The sequence below is a fragment of the Haliaeetus leucocephalus genome, unplaced genomic scaffold (assembly GCF_000737465.1).
Source record: "Haliaeetus leucocephalus isolate CR32 unplaced genomic scaffold, Haliaeetus_leucocephalus-4.0 Scaffold206, whole genome shotgun sequence".
NCBI classification, from domain to species: Eukaryota; Metazoa; Chordata; class Aves; order Accipitriformes; family Accipitridae; genus Haliaeetus; species Haliaeetus leucocephalus.
Window position 1 is genome coordinate 12,987,830 of NW_010972642.1, and position 25,372 is coordinate 13,013,201.

Below are 25,372 nucleotides of genomic sequence, written 5' to 3' on the forward strand. Positions count from 1 at the left end.
TTGATTAATTCAAAGACTAAATGCTCTGTACGTCTCATGCAAATTGCCAAAAAAAAAAAAAAAAGGAAAAACTCTCTTTGTACTCTGAGGGCTAAATGCATCATCAGAATGTAATGAATGCTGCTGCTTGTGCACAGTCGAGTGAGGATTCATGTTATCAGGAATCTCTCTCTGTGGCTTTTATTATTATAGCAAAAATAAAATTCAGCACATGGGTTATATATCTGTTCGATGCTTATTTACAGACCCCATTTAAATGGGAAGTAGAGTGAGTGGTCAGATGAGCCATGCCAGTTACTCAGTTAGGTTTTACAGGATGACTCCAGTATTTCTGTGCTATTATTTTTATAATTCTACCAGCTTTGCCTTTCTCAACTGAAATTTAATAATTAAAAAAAAAAAAAACAACCCACAAAGCGAGAGAGGTGGGATTTTCCAAAGGCACTTGCCATTATATTAATTAATTTCCTACTGAAGTGGGGAGTTAATCTCATTGACCTGACTTTGGTGGGAGCAGAGCTCAAGCCCATACTCAGCACTATTAAACACGCAGAGAAACAATGTGTTGTAAAGTTTGCACAGCTTGACAGTATGTCCAGGCTCCAGGAGTTTGAGCAGGCTAAGACATTAAAGGGGCTTTGGACCAGGTCTGTTATTTTCAACTAAAATCACTCATAGAATTTCCATAGACTCAATTTAGCTTAGGAAAAAAAGCCTGGTGAATTTGGTTTCTCTTGGGTTTAATACATATTTAGGGCAATAGATGTACTTTCTATCCCCTTAGTGCTGCGGCTGAGAGTCAGCCCAAAGCTGGGCATTCGCTGGCCCCTTTCCATGGGTCCCACACAGAAACCCGATTTGCCATGACCAACCTTGGCGTGCCCAGCCAGGTCTGGTGACGAGAGTGACGACGAGGTTGTAGCAACTGTGGGCTCTTCTCCAGCTCGTGCACAGTTGAGCCAGGGTCAAGGTCTGGATGCCCAGGGGCCAGGAGACCTTATTTTGTACCACCCCGATCCCACTGCTTCCCTTGTCCATCCCGTGGTTCCCGACTGAAAGGGAGAAGCTGGTGTTGCACTGCAGAGGAATTTTGTTAGGTGGTTCCCCACGTGGTGGACCTGACCTACCTACCACGTCTGTGGGATGTACTCTGGATACTTCCACACAGCCTGCTGTAACGCAGGTTGCCGTGCACGTCTCCGGTGTCTGCCCGAAAGGCTGGCAATTTTGATCAGACCTTCTTCGTGGATGCGGCTGGAAAAGGATCCAAGGTAGTGGAAAACCAGTGCCTCTTTGCTATGCAGTGTTGCGCAGAAGGACCGTCAGTGTCACAGGCCAGGCGTTTTCCTGAGCATCTTCCAGAAAACAGCCTTTCCAACTGCAGGGCAAAAATTTCGCTCTCAGATCTCTGTACCCATTTTTCTCATGTTGGATTCGGTCCCCAGGAGGGACTTCATTGACATTAACTGATCCTCTGTGCATTATGGATCTGAAAACAGAAATTTTGTGCTCAGATTGCCAGACTCTCTGCAGACAAAAAGATGACAGCCTGCTGCAACCTTGTACAAATCGCTGGTAGAAATGGGGTTTTTTGTTCTGGTTCTCCATAGATCAGCCCTTAAGCACCAGTCTGAGGGTTCCCACATCCTTGCGTGCAGCACCAGGCAATATTCTATCTTGTAGCAATTTTGTACCACAATATAGAAATTAATGTAATTATGTAATATGGAAATTTCCAGCAGAGGTGCCTGTTCCCCTCACCGATGATAAGGCGTCCCTAGTCGTACCATTTTACAGACACGCTGTAGTTCATCTGAACCATGAAGTGCAAAGCAGCTGATTTTTTTGATCAAGGTGTAAATTAGAATATTGCAATAACAGCATTTCTCTTTCACTTAAAATATGTGTATTTCTGTATTGCATTAACGAGATTCTGCATTACACTAAATAGTTTTAAACATATGAAGCGCAACCAGGCAGTAGCTGTCTGTGCGTCTAATAATAGATTCTGTAAGCTATATTAGTGAGTTGAAAGTATCCATCTGTCTACTAAGGCATGTCCTTCACATGGGATTTGCCCAAAATAAGAACTTTCTGTTCCAAAAATCTGGTTACAGCAATTGGATTGCTACTGACAGCATGAAATGCTGCCTTGGCATGAACTTCCCGTTGGCTCCTGGTGACTGAAGAGGCAGAAAACATGACCTGCAAGGTTGGGAAAATGTCTTCAGGTCAAAATTTACCAAAGCTCAATGTCTCTATTATGTTCTTCAAAGGGAGAGAGCTTAAAACAAACACCAGCACCGCAGGAGGCACCTGCAGAGCACTGTCAGTCGGTTGATCTAGACATCAAATTCTTCTCACTTGTTTGCAGTCCTCGGTCACATCACCATGTAAACTTTCAGGACTGGACTCATGCTTAGGATATCAAAGTCATTGTCCTTGTCATTTTTTAATTCCTCCTGTGTGAAAACTTTGTTGTGAAGCTTAATAAAAAAACCTGTGGGCAGCTCTCTTAATAATAGAAATCTCCCTCGTGTTAGCGGGTCATCTGCTGAGCCCTCAGCAGGGTGTGTTGCATCCTGCAAAAATTCTCATAACTTTCTCAGGTGGATATTTTCGTGATAGCTACCCGACAATTCCCATCATTTGAGACTGATGAAACAGAGCAGCCCTGTAGAGACATAGAGATTGGAAACATTTGTACATGTTTTATTTGTTTTTTTTTTTACAAAAGTCTACTGTGCATTCCCTCATTATAAAAAGTGTCGCTTTTCTCTGAAACTGCTGTTGATGCACTAACCCTAAGGCGTTTGAAAGAAAACCTTTCATACCTGGATTTGCAATGAAAAGAACATTGCCATGAAGAGGCAAAGCATGTTATTGTTATTAGTCTGTATTCTCACTGTTGCTCATTTTCTTTGCCTTTTAATTTGGGTCTGCTCAGTTTCTCCATTAGTTTTATTCATTATTGGAACAGCACTTACTGGTCTCAGCTAGCAATCAGTCCTTCATGGCTTTGGACATTGCACAAACAGTGGAGGAAATTCTGAATTCCTTGAAGTCACTGACAAACTTGACATTAATTTTCATAAGGCCCACGATCCAAACCACAGTCTTCTTGCAGTGAAATGTGGACATGGTAAAAAATTGTGCTGTGCTTAATTCCAGCCTTGTCAATGGCAAGCTCATTTTTCACTGAGCGGTGAACTCAGTAAGAAAATTGAGAAGTGTGATGCAGAAAGGGAGATGTTGGACTAGAAACTGGGAAACCTTTATTTTCATTGTCTTGTTACTTTGGTAGATTTTCTGCTTGCAGAAGCTCCTGTTAATGATAGGAGACCAGGACACTGGTGTCAAAGCCTGGCTCTGCCACAGACTCACCATGTCAGCATGACCAAGTTTCACATTTATTGAACGGCGATATTGTTTACGTGCTTCACAGTGGGACTGAGAGTTTGTAATTGTGGGGACCGTGTGTGCTCCTACACAGACATAAGTTGTCTGTTCACAAATATCCCAAATGAAAAGCTGCTGCTTTATGTTTGGATGACAGATGGGTTTGGTCTAATCATGTTTTCGTTGGCGGTCACCTATTCATTGTACAGCAGTGAGAGCATTGCTGAGTGCTCTTCTTTAATCTCTAAGTAAAATACGTGTTTTCTCTATCTGCAGGTCTTGTTAGGTTAGATACAAAAGATTGGTTAGTGTCACTAACTGTAGTGTAAATTACCGTTGTCTAGATTTAGACTTTTTAAGAACTGAGCCTGGGAATAGTCTGTGGTTTCTCTACTTTGTTGAGCCGCAGAGGGAGCAAGCTTGCATCATGCCTGATGACCACAACCAGAATTACTTGAGTGGTTTCTTTGATATAATTAGAGCTTGCTTTTAGTTTTAATCACTTGCTATTTAAAGGTCCAGGAGAGGAACTGATTTACAAGTCCTCTCAAACTTCGCATCGGGTTCAGGAAGGCCATGAATGCACAGAAGGCAGGGCCATTAAAAAAAGCAGAGTGAGGGTATCGGCATTTACATTTTAAAAACACATCTATAAATTTTCCATCCAAAACAGTATTTGTTATTCTTTGCAGTAGCTGTATAGCTGTGAGCTGCCTATTGAATGACTCTAGCGTCCCTGAACATAAAATTTTGTTGCATAAATAATTTCAGAAAGTGTTTTCTTATGGTGCTAGTGAATCTTTTTAATTATCCTGTCTCTACCCACCCCATCCGATCTCAGATGCAGAGCTTTTTAAATCTCCATGAAGTGATATGCGTCCCTAGCTGCATTCCCACAATTTCCCATATCCACGCATTTCATTTATTTTGTTAATTTGGCAGCAAACCCGTCAGATTGGCCAGTTCTGGGAAACCAGATGGTTGGAAACGCTCAAGGGTCCGTGAGTCACAAAACATCAGGGCTAGCTTGCCACAGACACGTTCCTGAGTTTGGCTCTTCCAGCACGGCCGAGCTCAGAGGACGGGTCACCGCTGCTGCCTCCCCCAGCTTCGGGGCTCCTTGGAGGCCACGTCAACCACAGCTTCGGTCCTGTCTGCCGGCTGTCCGGGTGGTTGGGGTGGCCTTGAGAGGGCGAAGGGACCCATTGCTGCTCCTTTCCAATGGCACAACAGGGAGAATCGGGGGCCTCTGTGGGCTCCTCCTTGGCCACGGCTCCTCGCAAGGGATAAGGGACAGCCCGGAGCCCTCCTCCGGCTGTACGTGCTGCTGCCATTGATGGCGGCGCTGGACGAGGACGTTCACCGGCCAACACCACAAGAAATCGTCAGGAGTCGAGCACAGTTCGTGGGCTTTCTATAAAAAACTAATTATAGACTTTATTGCTGAGTGCCAAATCCATTTTCCCCTCTTCTGGGAGCCATTCAATAAACTTTATGTTCTGAGGTAGAGCGAAACTGCCATAGTTTAATGCAGTGTTTTATGCGTCTTCCCTGCACTCTAACACCTGATTTTTACTAATAGCCCAGCGTGGATTTTCTTTTTCTTTCTAAATTATATTAATAGGCTTGAAATGCCCCATGACCTGGCATTTCGCTCTAGAGGTTTACTCCTTCTTCCCCGGGAAGAAGCTGGTATTTCCAGGAGCAGTTGCCTGCACAGATTTGTCACCTGGACGGCTGTGGGCTCGGGGCAGGATCAGGCCAGGTGTCATCCCTGCTGCGCTGTCCTGCCCACGCAAACCAAAGGGATGAAGGTGGGTTAGCCTGGTGCTCCCGTGAAGAGGGTCTGGGCAGTTTGGCGCTCTCTGCACCATGAGTACGCCGGGGTGAGGACACACTCACTCCTTGCTGGAGCAAACGCTCTTTCAAACGTGATCGCTTGTGAGGAAGGGATGCCACAGTTTATGTGGCGTCCGTAACTCTGAGCCTGGGCACCTGGGCTGCAGTTACACCATCTAAAGGCCCCAATCTGGAAAGTGCTATTAAAGAAAAGAAATAGTGCAGAAGGTAAGATTTTCAGATGATTAGCATTTATGTTTATACTCCTTTCACAGAACCATAGGACTTTGTTAGTGCAAGTCCTTGGGCATAAACCAGAGCAAACCGTGCCTGGAAATGAAAAACAACCCTACCTAAATGAAAATCCCATCCGAGAAACGAACCCACAGGGAAACAAACTCAGAATTGAGGTTGTCACAGTGGTTTTCTTTCAGCCTTTTTTAACTGACCATTTCCACATTCATGATCTTCTGGCCATGGGTACATTTAATTTAAAAAAAAAAAGGGGAAACATAAACTTTAGCAGAATATCAGAAGAAATGCTTCTCAACAGAGAGGTGCAGTAAGATTATACAACAGTTTCCTCCCCTAAAGCAAATGGGCTTCAAAAACAAGACTAGGCAGTGCATTGAATATGGCACACTACGATACTCCACAGCAGGAGGAGGGTCTGTGAGTGAAAACATCTTTTCTAGCTCACACCTGTGATGGGGGAAGATTTTCAAAGGTTTTAAGAAGCCATTGGTGTGGTATCTCCCATATGCAATTTCAAACATAATCATCTCCTTAACACTGCAGGTAAGACCCCCCAGTGCCCCACGCCAGGTTTAGGATGCACCGTTGTCCTCTACTGAGCGGAGAAGCTGCTCTGGCAGTAACCCTTCAGCCCTATAGCGTGTCTCTGTGCCATTGGGTGAGCAGCAGGATTTCTTTAGGGGGTGATAGTGGCAGTACGCAGCTCTTAACGACATCAGAAATTCCCAAAGAGTCAAATCAAAAGCTTTTGGAAATCAAGAGGAAATTTTTTATTGACTTCACTGGCTTTTGGATCAGGCCTATATGTGGGTTTTTTTTGTTTTGACATTGCCTGAGGCAGAGGGGAATTGGTTTCTTGATAGTACAGCATCAGATTGCAGGCTCTGCATCTTGTTTTTTTTTAATTCAGAACAACTCTGCTTTTATTAGGTTTGTGTTATCTCTTATTTTACTCCAATCTTTTTTGCATTTCATAAATATTAATTCCGCAGACAGTCTCTTTTGTTTAGTAGTTTTCATCTATCACAGGCTTTTCTGTTTTCCTTTCCTCTTCCGTCCCAGAGAGATGTCATCCTCTACCATCAAAAGGGAGAGCCTCTCAAAGGAAGCTCTTCAGCCCAGAGATGTAAGAGCAATATTTTTACTATGTATCGTTTTTGTTTTCCTCACTGTGTTCCTTCCCCTTCACTTTCTAATGCCAGAGCCAGGCTCTGATTTCACTTGCTTCCTTGGAGCAGACTATAAGGCTTTAAAAACTTGTCCACCAACTTTTTTCTCCTGTCATCCATGGACAGCCATTTTAGACCATTCATTCATCTTCGTACCGATGTCGAGGTACCAAGCTGCTTTACCAGATGCCATTCAAACCCAGAGAGCTGTTTCCAGGCAGCCTGTGGCTTTGTTATGTTTTTGGCTTGGGGCTGGGTTTTTTTCATGGAATCACTCAAACTACTTGTTTTCCTTCATGCTTTCCTTAACCTTCTCTACTGTGTTTCTAGTTGTTTTTAATGCAAATGAATAGGAGTAAGATGTGATAGGCTGAAGCAGGTAGGCAGAGTTGTATTTCATTTAAGCTGTAGCCACTAACCGGCCTTTTAATGCTACTTCTCCAAATTGGACTGGTTTGGCTTAATATTGTCCACCTATTCCAGGTAAACCGTGTGCTTCTCACGTCCCTGTTTCTTGCAGTGAACCCAGTACTTTTCCAGAAAAATTCAAATGCTGCCTTTTACTTCTTGCCATGACCTCTATAGATACATCAACTTTATGTTTTCTTCAGTAACATACAAGTTGATTTTCAGGGCTGTGGCAAACTCTTATTATCAAATTAAAAAACAGACCAACACATGTAACCCTCCTTTTCTGTACTTTAAATAATCTTTTTTAATCCTGGTACAACATCTTGGAGTGCTCTGACTATACTGAACTTTGATGACTTTCATTAGATCTCAGTGGCATATAAGATGATAGTTGTTTTGATAAACGGAAAACTATGCATGTTGCTGCAGTACATGCTACACATTTTCACAACAGGCAGTGCCAAATGTTATTAATTTCTCATAGACGCCAACTTGATATGGAAGTTACACCCAATGGTGAATCTCACAAGTGTTGGTCAGGAAAGAAATAACAAAGAGGGAAAGGTGTAAGTCTAAACCAAATGCTTTGAATATCTGTAATCTGCTGATACCAGCATTCTTTACTGCCACAATTTCTCAACCTGAATTTTGAGACTCCAGTTTAATCCATTTACTTAACCTTTATGTAGCTGGGGGGGACTAGAAACTTCAGGGAGGACAAATACTTAAAGAGATATTTTGTTCTGAAATTCTCCCAGAGAAGTACCAGGAACCAGGGCTAAAAAATAAGCCCCATCCCCCATCTTAAAGTATGAGCAGAATCACAGAAAATTGAACATGCTGGTAGCGTTGAGTTGCGTTGCCTTGCCTTGAACCCAGCAGAGTTGCGCTTGAGGTGTTGGGAGAGGACAAGGTTCAGCTTGTGAAGATGGTAGAAGAATGCAGCAACACTGTACCGGTTCTTTGTGGCTTGCTTCTCACATCTGGGAAGCGGGGATGATGCATTATGCTTTGAAGTTTACAGATGGAAACAGACCAGATAAGTACTGAGTGTTATTTTTATCCCAGACCTCAGTCTGCAGTAGCGGCTCCAGATGCAGCTTCAGGAGGAATTATCCATCCTGCCAGCACCTGCAGATCTCTCTGCAGTTTATCTAAGGTTTATTTGGGAACCAGCATTTATTCCCATTGAATGTGTACATCTGTTGCCTTCAGTCCCTAATGAGACAGGTCATAGCTAAAATATGCCTGTATTTTAGTGGACTCAGGACTTCTCCACTACCTCGCCATAGGGAGCTGAGACATCTCATAGTACTTCCAACAAGCTGTAATTTTAGGCTACAGTTGAGCTCCTAAGATTTATTGATCTTAGTTGATCCACAAAAACTAAGTGGGGAGGGGAGAGTGAGAGGGGCCCCATCCTGTCTGTAATGTTATGGTGGGTGAAGAGGGAACAAAAAGTATTGTTAGGCTGATACGTAGGCTCTGCATAGCCTAGCTGGCTGTTCAGCAGTTCAGTTTTTCTCAGCTAATCTCGGCAAGTGTTTTCTCCTCCTGGAAATGGTATAAGCGAACCTGCGGTTTATCTCTGCTCAGGTGGTCCTTCTCTCTCTGGAGCTGCAGACAAGAGAGCATGAATCATTAAAAGCGAAACAGGAGCAGATGTTCTGCATCAGGTTTAAACTAGTAGTGTATGGTAGCTGCTTTATCTCAATCTCCTAAGTACTATGTGTATTTTGGAGAGGCCTCTTACTCGTCCTGTTTAACATTCATGTCTTCCTTTGAAAATGTTTGCATCTCCCCACTCTGCTCCCAGCCCTCCGTGGGTTTGAAAGTTCAGCTTGAGCTCTGGCGATATTGAGTGCAGCTTGCAAAAGGGATGCTGGAAGGTTTAAATGAAGAGCAGCCGAGGAGAGTGAGGAAAGAGCAGTGAGAGGCACAAGTGAAAAAGTTCAGGCAGAATGAAGAGTTAAGGCTAACCTTAAAATGACTGGGATTACCTTGGTCCCTGTATTGCATTAACCAGGGGCTGAGAGAACATGGCGGTGTTAATAAGGTGAGTGAGGGGCCTTGACCACTTCTGAAGAGCGCTGAGGAGAGGGACTAAAGTTGGGGGCTTGCACTCGCGTGTGCATAAAGAGAGATGATGGCGAGCTGGGAGAAGAGAGCACCCAGGAGGACAGAAGAAGTTGAAAGAAATTAGTTTGTTCCTGGAAGCAGTGAATCCCATGTACTGCTTTCCCCTGTAAGCAAAGTTTATTTTTAAACAAACAAAGCCAGAGACAAAGTTAGGTCGTGGAGCAGGAAAAGAAGGTGTCTAAAAACAGTAGGAGAAGTTGGGAAGAGGCTTTGTGAGACTTCCCTGCTCGTGCTGGCTGGGATACACAGCAGTGGAAAGATACACATGGAAATGGATTACAGGAATGGATATAGGGTTGCAGGCACCTGATCAAAAGCGTTTAAGTGTGGTCCTTGCAAATGGACCTTCATATGGTGACCTGCTCGAGCTAGTATTAACCTCCGGAAGGGATTTAGAAACAACAGGATAAGCAGACTTTCATGAAATCAGTTTTACATTTGAAATGCAAAACTAAAAGGGTTGAGAGCAGTTGGATGCCATTGTTAATCTCTAGGTCAGCTGTGCTGATGCATCTCATAAAAGGCAGGATACGTTCAAAGAGCAAAATCCACAGTTAATTATCAGCACGTTGGGGGAGGCATTTGTGCCATGGAAGCCCCCCCATGGGGTGAAGGGCATGGCGGCGCTTGGCAGCTCTCCCTGCCTTGTGAAGACGGGTCCTGCAGCGGGCAGTGCTGTGGGTTGGAGGAGGAACGATTATAGCTCTTCATTCATGGATCCAGTGGGTGGAAGTTACTGCATAGAGAATCTAAAGCGACAGCTCTCTTAGCTGGAAACTGTAATTGAGGTTTACTTCTCCCATCAGGAATATCAGCTCTTCCCGCACTACGTGAACTTGTGACTTTTCGCTGCCCCTAAATCCATGTCATCTGGCAGCTCTGGAGAAGGACAACCTCCGTTCAATAAGCCAGAGCAGCATCAACTCCCAGTGTTTCTCAGGAGCCATCAGGTGCCTCTGCTGTCTTGATTGAAATCGTCAGAGGGGTGACAGCAGTTTCAGGTACCGACTGGCTGTGGGTACCATGGATGCTTCTCAGACCACCCTACCAAGCAAAATCAGCAGCAGTGCATGCTTGCCCTCCACTGTGCTGCTGAATTTTTTCAGTCCCACCTACTTATGCATGAGAATGTCTTTCAGTGCTTCAGTACTGCCTGGAAGCACGCGTGCACCCTGGTCTGTGACCCACATAAGCCAGTGTGCCGTCTGGGTGCTTACCACTGGGATGTAGGCAGGGATGTATATACGCGTATGCGTGCGTATGTATATAGGGAGGTGTACGTATTCCTGCTCAGCTTACTAGCATTATTTGTTAATCAAAGGGAAAATAGGCAGCTTATTAAAATAAAAAGCCCTGAGAACAGTAACAGGCTGGTTAAGTGGAGGCAAGCAGAAGCCAGCGGTAGCTGGAGGTATTGATAGCCAAGCAATAAGTTCCCCTATAAGTATGTTTCCAAGGCTGTAATACCAAAAAGCAGCACCGTGGGTGTAAACGGCCAGGCTTTACATTTTACCCGTGCTGAGGGGAAGCTGCCCGTGCAAGCAGCTTAAAGCAAAGCTCACCCCTCTGCCGCGCGAGGAGCCCCGCGAGAGGTGAACAGCGCTGGTCCTGTGTGCAGGACAGAGCCGTCCTGTTCCCCGCTGCGCAGGAGAGGGCACATTTCCATCGAGCCCACGCTCTTGGCTCCCGTCGCCCGCGCAGCTGAATGCCTCGACTCACTCCTGGCTGTCAGACCGTGTCCCTTCGGGCCGCGGGGCTGCGGGTTGGCACCTCTTCACCGCTCAGCCTTGCCCTGCTGCTTGGGAAGAGGGGATATCTTCCCCAATTTTCAGCGCCCTCCACGCTCACAAGTGCCATGAGCGCCCGCCTGGCGCTGCAGTCGGCTCAGGGACAGCAAGGACTCGCGTTGGGGGATTTTGCATGCAGAGCGAGAGCTAGCTGAAAACTTGGTCCTGGAGCTCCTTTTTCTTCTTGATCTTTGCTGGCATGCTCAGGCTGCAGGTGGGACAAGGCAGATGACAAGGATGCGAGAGCAGCGAAGAGGGAGCCAGCCCTTTCACCAGATAGAGAGGGAACTGATGAGAGGCTGGCGCGCGTTCAGCATCCGTGAAAGGAGCAGAGAGCAAGGAGACGGTGCTTGGCTGTAGCCGGAGAAAGATCCCGAAAGCAAGAGCTCAGAGGGGCCTTTTCTGCTCATTTTCTTTGGGAAGTTTAAAAAAAGAATGAGCATTAAAAAAAGGGAAAAAAAGATGCTGTGCAATTTCTTTCAGGGTGTAGTTGAGGGAACGGTTTTAAAAAAATAGTTGCCATTTAAAGAAATAGTAAGAATTTGTTCTTCTATTGTAAATTAACATTTAGTATGCAGTCCCTAAATGGATCTGTTATTAGATGAGACAGAGAACCCTTAGAAATCACAGTAAACACAGCTGTAGAGATGAGGAAAATTAACAAGGCATCATGCTAATAATTGTACCTTCCAGTTGTCTTAAATCACTGATGAAAGTTACTTTTAACATTGCCCTCATGCTCCGACATAAGAAGGCTTAATGTAGCAAGTCAGATGCTTAGAAATACAACCAAGACACTTGTAGGTTTGTCAGGATTTAAAGATTACCTAGTCACATTTTCTGTTCTTTTGTTGCTGTGCCGAGGTCTCCCCAGCTGCAGTTTAGAGGGACCCAGGGAGACGGGAAGTTTCCAGCGAGGGCCTGGTGGTCGGGTCTGCAGAGCGTTGGATGTTGTTGTCTGTGTAGAGCTGGCACAGTGGATGGAGCACGCTGGCATTTGGGAAGAGGTGTCGGTGGCCAACAGAGAGAGCAGCCTTATGCAGATGCTCTTTGCCTCCCGGAGAAGCCCGTGGTGGAGTCATCTGTGGTCGGCTACTGGCAGTGAGTTCCTTTTGGTGCACGAAGACTGAAACATCTGGGTTTTTAACAAAATCAGAAAATATTGAAAGTGCAAACAAAGCCCTCTCCTGTGTCATGGTACATCTTCAGTCTTTTGCTTTGGTCCCTCTTTGCGCCCAATCCTGACAGCGTTAGGGTTGGACTAAATGACTGCTGCTGGCTTGTTTGGGGCTGAGCATCCCTCAGGGTTGGAGTCACTGGTATTTATCTCAGGGTAGAACAAATCAGACCTAAGAAGCTATTGATGAAACAGGCTTGCCGTGTTAATCCAGAATCTTATTTCTGTACTACTTCATTCCATGACAGGAAGATTTCCTGGGAAGCCTGTTGTAATTAAGATTATAAATGGATGCTAGCATTTTAATAGAAAAGGCCTTTTGTCTTTTCAAGCAGGGGGTTATCTAATTCTTTTTGTACAGCAGCAGAAAGGTGAAGTTTCTGGTTAACTGTAATTAAGGCTGTGGAGAATGAGCAACCCTGGTTAGTTGCCTTCTGTGAACAGTAGTGACCAGCACAGACAAATGTGCCAGGAAAAGTTACTTTGGAACAGCAAGGTTTAGTCTGAGCAAAACATAATCTCACCAAGGGGAAGTAAAAGAAATTCAATGTTAATTTGTAAGAGTTTAGTTGAGGAGAAGAAAATCCATTATCTAAAGGATTTAGGTATTTTGCCAATCTGTGTCCGGATGAATTCATTCAAATCATGACAAGAAAAAAAAGAGTCATACTGAGATAGGAGATGAAATCTGTTCTTGTTTCTCCCACCAACCTGCTGGGGGTGAGACCAGCTCTCTCTTCCCCATTTCCTCCAGTCCTTCGCACCATCCAGTTAGACAGCAAGTGACTGTCACAGGGGAGAGCTTACAGCAGGGATATACACCGTCGGGCATGATCACTCCTACTTCCAGCGTCTTACCTTAAAAAAACCCGGCACATTTCTTGGTGGGGGCCTGAGCCTGTATCCCTGGCTTGCAGGAGCAGCATTCACCTGAACTGCTCAGAGATGTCAGAAGAGGACAGGGACTCAACATGGCTAAACACGTAATTATGGGGTTCCCCTCTCCTTGAGCGGGTTGCTAAAGCCTGCGAATTATATGTAAAGAAACCAGCTATGCAGCAACTACCTTCTGTTTTTCCTATTTGGCTTTCAAAAGCTTTGCAGCAATATTGGTGCGTTGCATGCTGAGTTAAAAATTGGAAATGTATTACCCTGATTTAGCATGGGAGTGAGTAAATTGTATTCAGTTAAAATAGCAGATATCCTGCTGAGAAGAAAATAAGTGTTTCTACTTGACTGTGTGACACCTAAGCTGCAACCCAGAGGTACAGGAGGAGGATTTGTGTTAGTGAGAAATCCATTAGCATCTGCTGCCAGGTCAGAGCTGCCGGCGTGAGCGGGGCATGAGCATCCCAGGCACCTCCGGGCGTTCAGGCCTCCTGCATCTCCTCCACCGTGTCCTGTGCAGGGTCTCGCACAGCATCTCTCATGGTGGGATCTGAGCTCCTGCCTGGTCTTTGCCCACCCCATAGTTTGATGTTGTTGCCTTTTCCTGAGGGAGGTTTCATTCAAAGCACTAACTGGCAGCTCTGCCTGTGTGGCTCTGCAGCATTTGCTGAAAGCCTTCTTCCGAAGCGTGTAAAATGCCTAGGTTTGCAACAGTGAGCTTTGTTTCCAGAAGCCACTGTCCCAGGGTCATGAAGCTTGAAGGACCCGCAAGGAGATGCCTGCCTGCATGGTCGGATCATTTGGGTCCCTCTGACACCTTCTTGGGCAGGTGGAGGTTCCCAATGCTGGAGATTCCTCACTGTTTCAGGACAGACCTATCTTATCCTTTCTATTGGGTTTTTTCCTACATCTAAACTGAGTCTCTCTTGTTTAGCTTTATTACTACTTGTCCTAACCACAGTTGAGTCCAGACAGAAGATTACTCCCTTCCTCCTTGTGGAATTTCTTATGTATTGTTGTATTTACGTATCTACTTTGTCCTGTTTCCCCCCTCCACCCAGTTTCTCTCACCCCTACTACAACAACTTCTTGCAACAGAGAAATAAACGTCAGTTTTTCCATTGTCTCCTAGATGCCAGCTACGTTAAAATGCAGTTTCTTGCTCTGTTTTTTAAGGGCTACTCCCAGCTCCACCCTGGCTGACTCCATGCATCCCCAGCCCAGTGCTCCTCCTGGTGCACCATTTGCAGATGTCCGTGGCATGCCTTTTCCTAACCAGTTCTCAAGCCTCTCCTTGAAAACCACATCTACAGCTCCCACAGTAGAGATGTAATAGCAGAGTACAGCAGCTACAGGTCACTCCCTTGGCTTTGAACTTCCCGACACATGTGCCTCGTCTCCAGGCTTGGGTTGTCCCACTTCGTGATTCATCTGTGCCTTGATTACAACCTGGGAGTCGTGAGATAAACTGTGGAAGACCCTTTGACCCTATCTATGGTCCCTGGAGGCAGTTCTGCAAGCCCGGCCCTTTCCCAAGCAGCTGCAGCCAGCGGTAGCGTATCCTCAGGACGGGGCTTTCCCAGGCAAGGCTGGGTGAAATCGGCCCCCCCTCAGCCAAGAAGATCAAGCGCAGCCTCTCGTACTCTGGGATGTGCCACGCTGCTGTGTCCCACCGCCAGGTCCCCACTTGCTGTCCCCCACCCACCCGAGAGCAAACTCACTCCTTGCTGCTGTTTGTCTGTCAATCACCCGTTAGCACAATTAAGTCCGTCGGAGGTGATGATAGGTAGGGGCTTCTAAGGGCTACTTGAGGCAGCTTTGGGAGCCCTTGGTTGTAGCTTGGAGCTGAAACATCCATGCCTGGGGACCGGGAAGGGTTAGAAAGACCGTTGTGCGTTACAGGTTACATGCACAGGTCCGGAGAGCCTGAGCTCAGCTCCAGCCATCACGTGGGCGCACGTCTGTGTGCGTGTGTTGGAGGGGAAAGGCCAGAAAGTTTTCCTTTTAAAATTAAATTCATAGGATAGCCAGACCTTCCAGCTTTTTAATACAAACAGTGATTTATGGCTGCACTTAAAGAATGAGCCAGGAGCGGACAAATTCATCACGCGCCATCCTTTTCTGTCAAAGCGTCGGCGAGCCGCTTCAGCGTCGGCGCGGGGCGGTCGGGCTCCCTCCCGGCAGCAGAGCCTCCGCCGCGGGACGGCAGCGCAGCTCCCTCACCCTCACCCTGCCGTGGCAGCCGAGGTCCCGGCCCAGGGTTTCATCTGCTTGTTTTTGCTGTAAGACACACAAAAAACAAAAAAACAACAAAAAAAAAGATTGGCCATCTGCCAAATTCCCCTTCTCTCCCTCTCCCGACAGCCGGCATCGGCCGTGAAGTGCTCTTTGTACACGTGACACGAGCCTCCAAACTCGTCTTCTGTAAGTTAAATCCCAAGAAACCCACCGACATGCAGATTTTTTTGCTTTAATTATTCCCAGCTTGAGGCTCCTCCAGCCTTCCTGGTGATTTCTTACCTCTCACATGTATTGCACTTAAACTCGGTCACTTTGGTTTTGCCTGCCCTGTGTTTGTAAGATTCCCCCAGAGCTTCAGAACAGCAACATGCACGGCAGCACGTCCTTCACTCCCTGTGTGGCCAGGCCGTAGGTCTTTCTGCCTGGTCTTCCTGGGGACTTCCAACTTTTCCATCTCCTTTTTCAGAGGAGACATTTTAGAGGATGTATATGTTTATCTTACTAGCCCCAAACCCGATGTACTGTACGAGTCCTGACACCAAATAGTTTCTAGCAGGGAGAATGGGAATGGACAGGCTTCCAAAGACCTTTGGGATTATAGAGGAGAAGGTTGCATTTAGCAGGGGACTTGCTCTTTTCTTCCTGAATCCATACCTTATTGTGTGACAGGGTCTTAGACTGATTAAGAAGCTGGTTTTAACATACAGCTGGTGTCACTTCATGTCAGTCTGTGATTTTTCAAGGAGATTTTTGCATCACTTAGGCTCACTGTGGTACTTTACTTTCTCTCCAAGACAAAAAGGCCAATACTTAATGATCTAGTTGTGAAGTTTTCCCAGGAAAAGCATCAGCATCTTCAGCTGCACGTGTGTCTGCTGCCAGATTGTGACTGGTTTAGTGTTGTTTCTTTTCAAGCACCCAAATGATGTACCTGGACAAAGAAGAGTGAACGCCAGAGTTGATGTGGGCTTGGGGTGTGTCGTTATTCAAATAATTGTAGCCTCCGAACCCAAAGTAATGCACCTGCTGAATTATTTCACCCTTCCGTTCTACTTGCATGCACACAGGCGAAGTTGGGGACATGCATAGGAAGAAGAAGGAGGGAATGTCTGAAGCAATGTAGGATTTTTGACAATACAGTGCTAGCAGCTACTGTGTATGACTGTTTTACTCTCAACAGCTTTGGTCCTTCTTTTCATGGCCCCAGTGCATTCTGTATAGTGGGAACTGAAAATGATGTGGTTATCTTGGGCTGCAAATACAGAGAATTGAAAAAAATGTGAATTCAGCCTTATCTTCTCTGTGGGGCAGTAAGTTCAATGCGTGGAATGGAGAAAAGAAAGCAGCTTTGTAATATTTCAAGAGTTTCCTTCAGAGGATATAATTTGTCTCTAAAATTTTCTTGCTTAGTAAAAATGCTCCTAAGTTAATATTAGTTTTATTATCTTCTATTATCCAGCCACTCTGTAGAGACATTTTCATAGCAAATTTGTATTCCAGTTTGTCTGTCTGCAAGCTGTCCGGGAAGATGTTAAGATTTTCCATCTCCAGTACACACGGTGTGCTTTCTAGTCTGCTTTATTGAACTCTGAACCAATATTAATTGAGGCTTTGGTGGGGTTCTCATTTGAGTGCTGGAAATCTTTGCAAAAGTTAAGTCAAGAATAATACGCTATGAAATGTGAAATAAATCAAAGTATGAAACGTTGCAAAGCTATTACTTAAAAAAATTATTGCAGTCCAGGTCAGTTTAATCCCTTTATCTAAAATGCAATTCTTCTTTTAGATCCACTGTTTTGATTCCCATAGCTATAATTGTCTGACTGTCATATGCAGAAGTCTGCAAAGAGTAATAATTATTTGTGATGATTTGAGAAATGCTTATGCTTGGACTGTCAAGTATGAAAAATTGCTAGTTCCTCTTTATTGTCTAATGCTGAACGTTTTTAAGCAAAATCTAGAATTTGGTGTATAGAATATATACCGAGTAGGGTAGTTATGGATGCAAATTGTAAAAGCCAAGTATTAAAATAGCCTAAAATATGTTTGTAACTTCAAGACTGTCCATCAAGGTTGCAAGAATCTTATGTGAAAACAGGATCGGAAATGTGCTTGCACGTAACCTCATGCTCAAAAAAACCCAACCCTTAAGCATTAGGGAAAATATAAATAATACCGAGAAACTTTTTATATATTGAATTACAAACACCTCCTAGAACTCAGATGGTGTGGTTGATGGGCTGGGGAAAGGAGAGCTGATAATACCTGAGAGATTTTAAGTCAACTGAAATAGTAGTCTCTCTCCATGTCACATAACTAGGACTGTTAGTGCCACCTATAGTTAGTCTATCTGACACTTTTCACTTTAAGACCTTGTTTTCAATGGATTGTGAGCCTGCTGCACAGAGCTTCTAAACAAATACCATTAAGAAGAATTTGGTGGAGATAAGCTCGGGTTTATGCTAAGCTTAACAGTGCTACTGGATAGACCTAATTGGGTGTTCAGCAGAGATGCAGCTGATTTTGGTTGGTAGCCGCTTGGACCACAGATAAGGGGAACCCGGCGGCAAGTTGCATAGATCTAGCACAGGACAGCAACCAAACCCCAAACACAAGTGTAACTGAAGAATTAAAGACAGATGCAAAGTCTTCATTAATGCAAAACTGAAGAGAAAAAGCAATTTAGCAGGGCATGGGACTGCAAACCCCATTCACAGTACTTATCCTCCTTATTCCACTCTAATTTGGATAATTTTGCCCTTTAGTCTGTCATGCCCAAATGTCGTGTTAGCACTCCCAACATTGGTTGGTTGTGAGCCTGGTTACAGTAATATGCAGAACTAGCAGCAGCTGCAGACAGTGCAATAGAAATAAATAAAACCCTGCCTTCTAAGTGTGGGGGACACTTCTTTGCACACTACTTTTGTATAGCGAGACAAAATTTAATTAATGGGTTTTTTGAGTGACGCTTAGGTATTTCCATCCTTCTATTAAAAAAGTGCTTTCAGTGCAGGTACCTATGAACTGGATTGATCTCTGCTCCTAGTTTGGAGTACTCTACTATATTCAGAAAAAACCTCATTAATTAAAAATGTCCTGTGTTTAAATCTGAACTTAATGCTTGGCCATCAAGCTTGGAAAGGCCCTCAAAGATTATTTTATCCTGCTGTGCCTAAGTAACCAGAAGAAAACACCTCCCATCTCATTACTGTGATTTACCTTGAATAACCTTTGCATGTCGCGGAGTGATGATTGTCAGTTGGTCAGCATATATATTTCTGGTTAGGATATTCTCTAGTGCACTACACTCAAAGCCCCCTGCCCGCCCGTTGTGCAGAAGACATCCACATGAGCAGAGTGTGCTGGACTTAGCTTTCCTCCCCTGTTGTTAGTTTAGGACTGATGGAGATGAGAAGCTTCTGGGATCAGAGTGTCCCCAGACTACTTTTTTTATTTTTTTTTTCCTTCTTTAAATGCCACTGAGCTTGGGAGTCTCCCGCTGCTCATGTTGCCTCCCTGTTCAACTCGGTTGCTGCATCAGAAAAGAAAAAAACCTTTGATCTTGACATGCCCTTCTTTGTCCCCCTTTACAACTTCTGCAGGAAAAAAACCCCGTGATCAAGTGCATCTATGGTGTTGTCAGTCCCTTCAGGGAAGAATGGATGCTTTTATCAGATGTCTTCCCAAAACCTTTAATGCCCAGCTGAAGTCCAAGTTGAACTGTCAGAGGACAGACCGGAGCACTGACTTTACCACCATCCCCACGCTGCTCTCAGGGTAACCTGCACACATGCTTAAAAGTGCCCTCTCCCAAAGTGGGGTGGATTTAGGCCATTCTTGAACCGAGGGATCAGCGGGGACCTCAGGTAATGACCGTAGATGCCGCAGTCGGTGTCCGGGCAGCAGCTGTGCTCTCCCAGCTCTGCTGTACCCAAATCTATAACAGCTTTGGGGGAAGACAGTCCTTGGCCCAAATTGTTTGACTTACCCTTCACCATCCATGGGTTTCAAGACAGCTCTCCCTTGGATCTTATCTCTCTGGCTGCTTAAATCTGTAGGGTGTATTTTCCTCGTTAGTTGTGAGCACATTTTCACTGGCCAAGTGGATCTCTAGTTTACGTGAATGCAGTTCAAGTCTCGTGTAATCATACTCCTTTCCCAGTTCCCCTCACCAGCTTCAGGAGTTGAATTATTATGTCGCTTAAAAGCCTTGCCTATAACTTAAAATGAGGAGGGACCATATTAGCATCAGATAACTCAGTTTTAATATATAATTTCAAAATACCAAATTGAAAAATGCTGTTATGATTACCTCGCATGGTGCTGTAGGCTCTGGGGACTGTGGAGCATGTCCTCTGTGATCTGCAGCTTGCAAGGAAGAGTTTGGTGGTTCTGCAGGAGCTCCCTGAAAGGCTTTCTGGTGCCTTACCCGACTTTTCACTAGCACAGTGTGAGTGTGGTTTTCGTATCGCCCACTCCTTCAGCGAGAGGGCTGTTACCATTAAACCTCAAGGAGAGCCAGCAGGACTCTTTGCTTCTCTGGGGGAAGCAGGTAGGTTAGCTCTTCAGGGTGCATCGGGTGTGTTAGCTGCAGAAGAAAATGGGGTTTGATACAGTTGGCATCGTTCCAGGACAGTCACTAAATTGGCCTTTTTTTTCAATGAGCTGAAGTCGATAGGCAAAAAAAAAAAGGGAAGCAGAGCTTTCAGAATTGTATTTCCTACATGGTTCTTCATCCATCAGCCATACCAAATGGTACTGTAATTTATGAGAATAGGGCAATACCCTTTTAACATTACATTGATATTTAATATGTGTTCTGTGTGCCACCGGACAGGCCAGAGCACATGCAGAGCTGACCCTGGGGTGTTGGTGTATACTTAGTAAATGTAGCTGACCAAACTTGTATGCCATTTCTTCATATCTTTTCCATGTTAAAAAGAGTGGGAGACAAGTACCACTTCAAAATGCACAAGTATCATCTTTTAAGTGAATTTAATGTAGTACAATCTCATTTGCAATTGCAAATACTAAGGCTGCATTTTTCCCCTTACTCCGAATGCCTGAAAATCTCATTAATGTTAATGTAAGGGGAAGAAGTGCTTAGCCTATTGATGTAGGAATGAAATCAGGAGCAAAGCACAGCTCTACAAAGATTCATCTGCAGATTAGGGTCTGAAGCTACCATTAGATTATCAAATCTGACCTTCTATCTAATGCATGCCATAGAATCTCATCCACTTAATTCTGTATTTATCCCAACAACAGCACCAGAAAAGCAAATACAGTGCATTAACATATTGTAATGTAGCAGTATATTCAGGCATGTCTTATTTTTTTTACTCTAAAACCAGAGGCAAACAGCAGTACTGTGCTATACAATATTGATGAAAATCTGCAGGAGGAGAGATTTCACCATTTTATCTGTCTGCAGAGAGTTTGTACGTCTATTGTTTGCATAGGGTTTTGTTTAGTTCTTTGAAAATTATTCACTGGTAACTCTAACCAGTATAGAGCTGACCATTAGTTCTGTTTGTCTCTGAGGACAGCACAAATTGAAATAGGGATTTTATATTTTTTTTAACAGAAAAAGTAATTTTCTTCAAAAATCTGTGTGGACCTTGACAACTGCGTTCTAGCATTTTGTTTTGGAAACTCTCTGCCAGTCAGTTTTCCTAGGAAACATGAAGTGTATTTCACATCTTGCTTCTCATCTCTTTGACTAGAGCACAAAACTGCCCTTGAAGTGCACCTGGGAGGTTTTCAGGGGGATACCACACACGCACAAAAGACGAGCCAAGCTGTCTAAAGGAGCTGCACTGGGCTATTGCATGTTTTAACCATTAGCCAACATTTTACTGAACAAAGGGGCTAAAGAGGTGAGATGAGGAAAGTATCAAGGAATTCAGAGGAGAAGCCGTGGGTGGCACAGTACAAAATACAGAGGTCCCAGGCTTGGCACATAAATGCTGTCCTGAAGAAAAAAATCCTCCTGCCCAAATTTGAGGTGCACCAGCCCCTTGGTGTTGCTCATCCCACGAGAACATTCCTCTGCAACCCACTGCAGCTCAGAGAGAGGGACAGTCTTTGCTGCCCACGTGTTGCAAAAGCGTTTGCTGCCCCTTGGGGGGGGTGAAACCTGGGCTCTTAGGGCTTGTCTGTAACAATACAATTTCTATTTCCTTTCCGTCTAAAACTCAGAAATCCTACAACCGGCTTGGTCCCATCTTGGCGTTTAGTTTGAGTTTTGCCTCTAAAGTGCATTTGGATCCTGTTCTTTGAGGGCTTTTTTTGATAGGAATCATGGCTAACTACTGGTATTGAAAGCAGAGATTTGACCATGACTGCAGGAACTGGAGGTTCAGTACGAACCCCTAAGCTGCTGCAAAACCACTTGCCAAGGGTGTTATACTGGCAAGGGGGAAGACCCCTATAACCAAAGGCATCCCCATAGCAGATTTATACAGTCTACATTGCTGCAACTGCTTCATTGCAGTGGCCTGTGATTCATGTTAACCTAACTAGAAGGTAGCAGATAAACATTTTGAAAGACTTGGTATACAAGAAAGAATCTCAGACCTCCTTGCCTATGAAATAGGAAGGTCAATACTTGCCTTAATACTTGGCTTTGAGGCTAAACTAATTATTGAGTGTAAGGCTCTTTGAAATCCACAGGTAAGTGGTGTTAAGTAAATGTAAATAACATTACCAAAACCTCCCCCCTGTTGCTTTGATGCAATTTATTCAGAACATGTAAAAAGGCGTTTGTAGCAGTGAGGGTACAGCTGCACAGCAAAACACTGTGCCATGCAGAGACACCTCAGGTGGCTCTGAATAACCAAACACAGGAGCCCTGCGTCGGCACGGTCCTTTGCTTGGGCTAATATTCCCTCTTTTCCGGAGGAGCTCATTACCTCCCTTAGCAGAAGCTCTCGCTGTTTCTGCTGGACACAATCTGGGCAGGAGGAGGCTGGTGGTGAGAGTGTGGCCATGTCTGTGCCACTGCCGTGTGGGTCCCTCCTAAGAGAGATTACAACATCTCCAAAGCATCCAGCAGCAGTATTAGTAGAAAGTTAGGGCACTATTAATAAAATAATAAAGGGCTATAGATGAACGTAGTGCTGTGTGTGTTAGAAGGCCATGCACTCTTTCCTTCTCTGTCAATATGGCTTTAGCAGAGAGGCAAATTTATAGTTAATGTTCTCCCTGCTCCTCAAGAAATCACATCTGAGTGGATGTTCCCCTTGGGGAGTAGCAGTGTTGTGGTTTAAGCCCAGCCAGCAACTGAGCACCACGCAGCTGCTCGCTCACTTCCCCCCACACCCAGTGGGATAAGGGAGAGAACTGGGGGGGAGTGGGGAGTAAAACTTGTGGGTTGAGATGAGAACAATTTAATAGAACAGAAAGGAGGAAACTAATAATGATAATAATAACAATAACAAAATTACAATAATAATAATAAAAGAATTGGAATATACAAAACAAGTGACGCACAATACAATAGCTCACCACTCGCTGACCGATGCCCAGTTAGTTCCTGAGCAGTGATGCCCCCAGGCCAACTGCCCCCAGTTTATATACTGGGCATGATGTCCCATGGTATGGAATACCCCTTTGGCCAGTCTGGGTCAGCTGCCCTGGCTGTGTCCCCTCCCAACTCCTTGTGCCCCTCCAGCCTTCTTGCTGGCTGGGCATGAGAAGCTGAAAACTCCTTGACTTAGTCTAAACACTACTTGGCAACAACTGAAAACATCAGTGTGTTATCAACATTCTTCTGGTAGTGAACCCACAACATAACACTATACCAGCTACTAGAAAGAAAATTAACTCTATCCCAGCCAAAACCAGGACAAACAGGAACCTCCATGGGCTTCATTTCTTCTGCCAAGGTCATAGTGAAGAAACAAGCCACGATTATTAAATTCTCCAGCATAAAAGACATCAGCAACAAGAGCACATACTGTTTTCATTCTGACAAATTTTCCAACTCTGATGTCTTCCTACCCCATCTTAGCAGCAAAAAGGTCAGGCAGGGTCCAGCACTGCTGTAGCCGTGGGGTGGACTGCAGAGTGGAGGGGAGATCTGTTTTCCAGCACTAAGAAAAGCAGTGACCGCATCTCGGGATGAGGGTGCTGCAAATACACTTGCCACCAGGCTGTGTGAGCACTTGTGCTCCTTCAAAGGCTTCAAAGCAAAGCCCTGGACACTCTCTGAACAGCATTTAAGCAGCACGTATCAAGAAGTTTGGAGACAAAAAGAGTGTGTCTTCCAGCATAGGAACAATTTTACTCAGCCACGTAATAATGAACTGTTCTATACAGGCAGTAATTTACTTTTGTATGAATTTCTATAATAAGCAAAAAGGCAGTAAGAGTTTCCCAGCCGCTTGACTTACCGGTGCCTGTGCTTTCTTTGCAGTTGTCCAACACAGCAATTCTTCATCAGATTAGACGAGACCAAGTGACAGACACGTGCCGAGCAAACAGCGTATCTAGCAGGAAGCGCCGTGTGCTGACACCCAATGATCTCAAGCACCTAGTCGTGGATGAAGACCATGAAATGATCTATTGCTATGTTCCCAAAGTGGCCTGCACAAACTGGAAGAGAGTCATGATGGTTTTGACGGGAAGAGGCAAGTACAGCGATCCAATGGAGATACCAGCCAATGAAGCCCATGTGTCTTCGAACCTGAAGACCCTCAACCAGTACAGCATCCCAGAGATCAACCACCGCTTGAAAAACTACATGAAGTTCCTCTTTGTTCGCGAGCCTTTCGAGAGACTGGTGTCAGCCTACAGGAACAAGTTCACCCAGAAGTACAACACTTCCTTCCACAAGCGATATGGCACCAAAATCGTGAGGCGCCAGAGGAAAAACGCAACCCAGGAAGCTCTGCGTAAAGGCGATGACGTGAAATTTGAAGAGTTTGTGGCGTATCTCATTGACCCGCACACCCAAAGAGAAGAGCCCTTCAACGAGCACTGGCAGACTGTGTACTCCCTCTGCCACCCTTGCCACATCCACTACGACCTCATAGGAAAATACGAAACGCTCGAAGAGGATTCGAATTACATTCTCCAGCTGGCGGGAGTAGGCAACTACCTGAAGTTCCCCACCTATGCAAAGTCTACGAGAACTACTGACGAAATGACCACAGAGTTCTTCCAGAACATCAGCTCCGAGCACCAAACGCAGCTGTATGAAGTCTACAAACTTGATTTTTTAATGTTCAATTACTCAGTGCCAAGCTACCTGAAATTGGAATGAGGGATGGGTTGGGGGGAGAGAGGGGAGAGAAAGCCTGTTTTATTTAAGATTTTTATTTGTCATAATAAATATGGAGAATGGGTTATTTTGTAAATTAATATTTTTTTTTGAATGATGCTGCGAGCAGCACAGTCAAAATTATTTAAATCAACTGTAAGAAAGGACAGCTCTCTTTGCAGGGTAACAGGATTGTGACGATCTAGCTGTAGAAATGAATAATACTGCTACACTGTTTTAAAAAAAAGTTAATTGTGTTCTGGTGAATTTCATTGATCTTGCATTGCTCCAATTCTAATTAATGTTATTTATACTTATTTAAAACATGGTCTCTTGGTAGGTGTCACTTCAGCAGCAGAGATAAGGTAACATTTGGACAAAAGGAGTCTGGTTTTGTGCTTTGCTCAGTTGAGCTTGTCTCTGGGTAATAATACTCTTCCATTAGCCATTGATGCAGGTAAATATGGGAACGGTTCTTGACACCACACATTTTGAGAAGAGTGGTGGAAATAATTTCTTCAGAAAGTGATATTGCACTCAAGTGTACTAAAAAAATTAAATCTGTCTTTCTAGCCCTGAAAAGGAAAAGTAAAAGAGATTTTGATAGATTCATGATAGCTAAACTCATGACTGAAAGAAATGTGAATGTATTCCTTGGGAAGAGAAACCATGAACTTTTTATAAGTCTGGACTTAATGAGTTTATCAAGAATATGACCAGTCCCATTGTGTCTTAATTTGAAGCCTGCCAGCCTAATTGAATGCAGATTTGCAGATAGTCCATCAGAAAAAAATCAGCATTT

General features: G+C 44.6%; 1 protein-coding gene across 1 annotated transcript in view; it reads left to right on the forward strand.

The window, feature by feature from the left end:
* CHST11 (carbohydrate (chondroitin 4) sulfotransferase 11) overlaps positions 1–25,170 on the forward strand; it is a 107,254-nt gene extending 82,084 nt beyond the window's left edge. The window contains exon 3 of the mRNA XM_010566364.1: positions 23,725–25,170. Coding sequence (XP_010564666.1) covers positions 23,725–24,573 — 849 coding nt within the window. The 3' untranslated portion in view covers positions 24,574–25,170. The remainder of the gene's footprint in view (positions 1–23,724) is intronic.
* Positions 25,171–25,372: the final 202 nt, after the last annotated feature.